The sequence below is a fragment of the Sphaeroforma arctica genome (genome assembly GCF_001186125.1).
Source record: "Sphaeroforma arctica JP610 unplaced genomic scaffold supercont1.199, whole genome shotgun sequence".
Taxonomy (NCBI): Eukaryota; class Ichthyosporea; order Ichthyophonida; genus Sphaeroforma; species Sphaeroforma arctica.
In genome coordinates this window covers 18326-23602 of record NW_014040359.1, presented here as the reverse complement: position 1 = coordinate 23602, position 5277 = coordinate 18326, and the positions used below count along the sequence as shown (strand labels likewise).

The 5277-nt window shown below is 39.5% G+C and overlaps 1 protein-coding gene across 1 annotated transcript; it reads left to right on the top strand.

The window, feature by feature from the left end:
* The first annotated feature begins 966 nt into the window (after positions 1 to 966).
* SARC_03759 (hypothetical protein) lies at positions 967 to 4983 on the top strand. The gene is made up of 7 exons (XM_014302425.1): positions 967 to 1182; positions 2843 to 2922; positions 3085 to 3178; positions 3424 to 3461; positions 3675 to 3797; positions 4185 to 4279; positions 4771 to 4983. Exons 1-7 carry the CDS (start codon positions 1109 to 1111, stop codon positions 4900 to 4902), a joined length of 636 nt encoding a protein of 211 aa, XP_014157900.1. The 5' UTR covers positions 967 to 1108; the 3' UTR covers positions 4903 to 4983.
* The last annotated feature ends 294 nt before the right edge of the window (positions 4984 to 5277 follow it).

The window sequence follows — 5277 nt, the reverse complement described above, 5'->3', positions numbered from 1 at the left end:
TGTATTCCGCGTTCAAATCTCGTGTTGTTGCGTATTTGTGCTTTTTGTGTGTTTTGGGGTGCGTATATTAAAAAAATAACAATTAAAGTATTGATGTCATTCAAGCAAGCTTGAATCCCTCGATTCATACATTCGTTTCCCACATATAAGCAGCGAATAAAAAGAGAAGAAGCACATACTTGTTTCAATACACTGCACTTCAATATCATCGTACACATATTCCTGAACACGGAACAGGCTGTAAATAACGCGAAAACGAGCAGTTTATCAAATTGAGACGTATTCATTCGTACGCGTACTTCTAATATACAAACGCATGTAGTACATATAATCCAAACACCAATACCTGGTACAACGCAGTATGAACGGGCGTGGATTGGTTGCAGTAGCCCACTAGTTCTTGTGGATAGTGCGAAAAGTGACCTTTGCGTTGCTACATTGAACAGCGCCCGGCTGTGTGCAAGTGCACTACCATGCGCAGCCTGGCTTGTTGCTTGTCTCCTGAGTGCATTCAACATTTTGCTAAACCCACGTATCAGACTTGCGAAGAATTCAGTACACGCTATATATTTAAGCAGCTATAATGTATGTATTCAGTTATTATTCTACCCACCAGGAGTCCAGGACTGAAGACTGTCCAATTGTCCATCCCACTCACTCTCTCTCTCTCGCTCTCTCACAGTCTCTCTCTCGCTCTCTCACAGTCTCTCTCTCGCTCTCTCACAGTCTCTCTCTCGCTGTGTGTCTGAGAGCTCTCTCGAGAGAGTCGCAGATTCTGCTTTAGGAGTTTAGGACTTTCGGTGCCCGTCATTCTAAATTTAGAATTTCTCCCGAGTACTCTTTTATTGGGTTTGGCCCAAATTTGCCCTAAGGTTCGCACAACCAGGAATACAGGGGTTTGGGTAATAGGAAATATAAATTTTACAAAATTCGTAAATATAAATACTGTAGATCTAAATCTATATATTTTTATTTTTATTATACATACTTTAATTATTTTTAAATACGAAAGGTTGAGGGTTAGTAGTTGGTAGTGGTGTGTACCTATTGTGAGCTTTGCAAAGGGTATTGTCTTTATTACATCACAACACTCTAGTCTTTAGCAACAATGGCGTCCGAAGAGGAGCAAATTGCAAATCTGCGCGCACAAGCCAACGAGACTACCAATGAGTCCCTTGAAGCGTATGTACTGTGCTGTGCTTTGGTTCAAGTGTATTAGAGGTGTCTGTACAACGTTCACCACACGTGTGAATTTGTTGAGCTTCTTGAAGTGTGCGATTGTCATTCCATGATTATTTTTACCAGCCATGCTATTTTTCCAGTGGCGATTGTCTATAGCTTTCACAGTAGAAACTCACTGTCACACACGCTGCCCATCTTTGTGGGTAGGGCTGGTGGTCACAACCAGTGGGTATTGAAGGGTCTGCAATGATTTTGAGTTCCCGAGGGCCTTAATTAACAACAACAAAATATTTCGTCACGCCGGTGTGTGTACTCAAACTCTACAGCATAGACGAGGGGTATAATTATTTCTTCTATCTGAGGCATGCATACCATAAGTTTTTATGCGAGAGAATTACGTTTGTGCATATATCTTACATGTCTATTCCATATGTGTGTGCCAGTGGATGCTGTGACTACACACTTTGAAACCATGGTGTGAGTCGTACCTCACTCTACGAGGTTACCAACCGCACTGGTAGACCTTTTCAGCCTGTGTACTATTAACATAGTTGTTAGTGCCTAGACCTTTTCAGCCTGTGTTTTTTTAACATAGATGTTAGTGCCTAGACCTTTTCAGCCCGTGGTTTTTTCTACATAGATGTTAGTCCCTAGACCTTTTCAGCCTGTTTTTTTAACATGGATGTTAGTGCCTAGACCTTTTCAGCCTGTGTATTTTTAACATAGATGTTAGTGCCTAGACCTTTTCTGCCTGTGTTTTCTAACATAGATGTTAGTGCCTAGACCTTTTCAACCTGTGTTTTTTAACATAGATGTTAGTGCCTAGACCTTTTCAGCTTGTCTTCTTCTAACATAGATGTTAGTGCCAGATGCCAATTATACCCTGTGTTCTTATTTAATTTAACATTGACATGAAATCCCTACACTGTACCATGTTCTACTTCTCATTGTGAAGCAGTTCTGTTGTGCCGCCAGCTTCTTGTTGTCCGCTTGTTCTTACTTATTTCCTGTGTTCCTGTTGCGTACGGTGTCATGTTAGTGTACTGGATATAATGAATGCAGTCTTACTTCTTTTTTTTGTACGACAGTTGGTGTCTATTCGCTCTCTGTAATGTGGATTTGTCAAACCATTTCAAAAACAATGAGTTTTTTGAGCTTCTGACGTGTGGTGCGCTTGTATCCACCTTTCATTAGCTGGTGACTAGCTTCGTGCCGAAACTGTAAATACTAGTATTGTCAAACCATTTCAAAAACAATGAGTTTTTTTAGCTTCTGACGTGTTGTGCGCTTGTATCCACCTTTCATTAGCTGGTGACTAGCTTCGTGCCGAAACTGTAAATACTAGTATTGCTTGCAATATGTGTCAATCTGTGAACTAAAATTGAGCTACTTGGTAGAGGCGGGAAAGGATTCTCGTCTTTAATGTCTCGAACAATAATTTAGAAATCAAGTTAATTTAATCTATCGAACGTGTCCCCGAAATCTTGTTCGTACCCTTAACTTAAATGTGTTTATATACGCTGTTGCACTATCTGGAATCTGTCTCCGACATGTGAACATGATTCAGCCAAGGTCGGCCATGTTTCAACTATCTGTGTTATTCGCTCTGTAAATCTATAACTGAAGTTTATACTATACTGTGCTTTGCTCATATACATAGTACTCGGCGAATGCGCCAGATGGCGGAGGAGTCGCGTCAAGTCGGAGCGTCAACGTTAGAAAAATTGGATGATCAAGGAAGTAAGTTCGTTACACGTCACTTCTGGGTAGTGCACTCTCTATGTGGGTTTGGTGTAATTTCAATTTCTAGACTCTAGTCAAATGTATCATTTCTTATATTTCTGCGATAGCCCCCATTCCGCCTACTCTCACAGCATATTTCGACAAACCCACCGATCATAGGGCAATTGGACAATGTTGAGAAGGATCTCGATAAAATCAATGCCGATATGAGGCAGGGAGAACAGCACATAGCTGAGATGGAGAAGTTTTGCGGGTGTGTCTGGCCTCGATTATATATATATATATATATATATTTATGTTGATGTCCCGATATTTTTCTGTCGGGAGAGATAGCATAGATTAGCGCGCTTGGTATCCGTGCTCACCTGCCCTCCATCCAACCCCATGTATGGCACTTTATTGATACCTACTTGTTTAATTGAATTTCTTGATCTATGTAACCTCACTAAAGGTATTATCTTCCAACTCCTTCTCCGCTCTTTTTCCATCATCTGCTAGGCTTTGTGTCTGTCCGTGGAATAAAGCGCAGAATTTCGGTATGTGGATTCTTCAGTGTAGTCCAAGTTATGAATACTTACACCTAGCATCTTGTTGCGAGCTGAAATCTATGTTATCTCTAAATTGATGTTTCAACTTCAACTGTCGTATCATAGTGGTGGTTTATCATTCCATATTATTTGACGCCGTACTTCACGTGCACACCTGTTATCCATTGCTTCTCACATACCATCATCTCCTCAAATTTCCAGAGGGATCAAAAGACTACTCAAAGGCTTTTGGCGCTAAAAGCGCCACCGTCACAAACTCACAGCCCACTGGTAACAAGATGGCTACGACTAGCGCGGGCGAGGGCTCGTCTGCTGTAGAAGGAGGTACATATCCTTGAAACATTTTATATTTTTGTGTATCATTTGTGTATATTTATGTATGTACGTATGTATAAATATATATATATTATTATAATCTTATATTATATTATATTATATTATTATATTATATTATATTATATTATATTATATTATATATATATATATTATTATGTGTGTGTGTGTATGTGTGTGTGTGTATATGTATGTATGTATGTATGTATTTATGTGTGTTTGTATGTATGTATGTATGTATGTATGTATGTGTACTAGTTGAAGTATGAATATGATCGAGATCTGTCTCAATTATTGCTTGTTCGGCGATGCGTCGCGCACTTTATAGCCAAGAAAAATGACAGCGTGCTTACTGTAATTGGTTTTCTGCTGATGCAGCACGAATGAAGCGTATCACGAATGATGCACGCGAGGATGAAATGGAAGAGAATCTAGACATGGTCGGCGGTATCCTTGGCGACCTGAAGGCGCAGGTATGTTTGTTGGTTATAGCTTGTTTGCGTTTTAGTTGGGCTTGATTTGAAGAATGCTCCCTTTTATCCTGAGTGTTCAAAGCTGACCAGCGAACTTTCAGCAATTAGACATCGCTGAAAAAGTTACATTAGCGCCCAAGTTGCTCGGAGTAATATTGCTGGTTTGTAGGCGGGAATGGTCTACTTTACGCTACGAGCCTACCTATATGGGTATGTAGGCGAACCTTGTATTATTTTTAATGACAACATGATAGTTAACCAGTGAGCAGAATAATCAGCAATTAGCCTTAATTTGTCATTCCGCTGCTGAGCTTGCTCAGGGTGTGGGTGCGAATCCAGCACCATTACTCGTCGAGCTCGTTATTATCAATAAGTAATTCTCATATCGGGCGAAAGCTTTCTTATTAGTGTTCGAATCGATGCTATTGGAGATTGAATATTATTTTGTACTGAGCTCAACTTTAGCCATAAACCTTGCTATTTTTAATTAGGCCAAGGATATGAACGTGGAACTTTCAAAGCAAAACCAACAGTTAGATCGCATCGGTGGGAAGACGGAGTCGAACATAGGCCGTGTGAACGACGCGAATGTGCGTGCGACCGAGCTGTTGCGCAATGGATAAATGTTACAAATCCAGTTCATAGTCATATCATAAGCCGGTTGATAGTTAACAATAAAATTAGGTATTCGATTGCTTCCTCCATCGGAATTTGTTTATTTTTTCTCCATATTTCTGTGGAAATGTCACTATAATTGCGTTTTATATATTCATCTCTCTGAAATAAATAGGTTGTTGGTCTGCGCACCATCCCAACTGCAAGGCGGACATCACCATCCGACGTAAATTTGCGGCCAGTCCTTATATACATTTAAAAATTATAATATATATATACATGTATGTATATATATGTATGTATATATATATATATACATGTATGTATATATATATATGTATATATATATATATATATATATGTGTGTGTGTGTGTGTGTGTGT

Excerpts from the sequence above, each read along its gene's own strand:
- SARC_03759 (XM_014302425.1), top strand. The coding sequence starts at position 1,109 with ATGGCGTCCGAAGAGGAGCAAATTGCAAATCTGCGCGCACAAGCCAAC. Across the intron at positions 1,183-2,842 it reads ACCAATGAGTCCCTTGAAGC|TACTCGGCGAATGCGCCAGA; the intron begins GTATGTACTGTG and ends TCATATACATAG. Across the intron at positions 2,923-3,084 it reads AAAATTGGATGATCAAGGAA|GGCAATTGGACAATGTTGAG; the intron begins GTAAGTTCGTTA and ends CACCGATCATAG.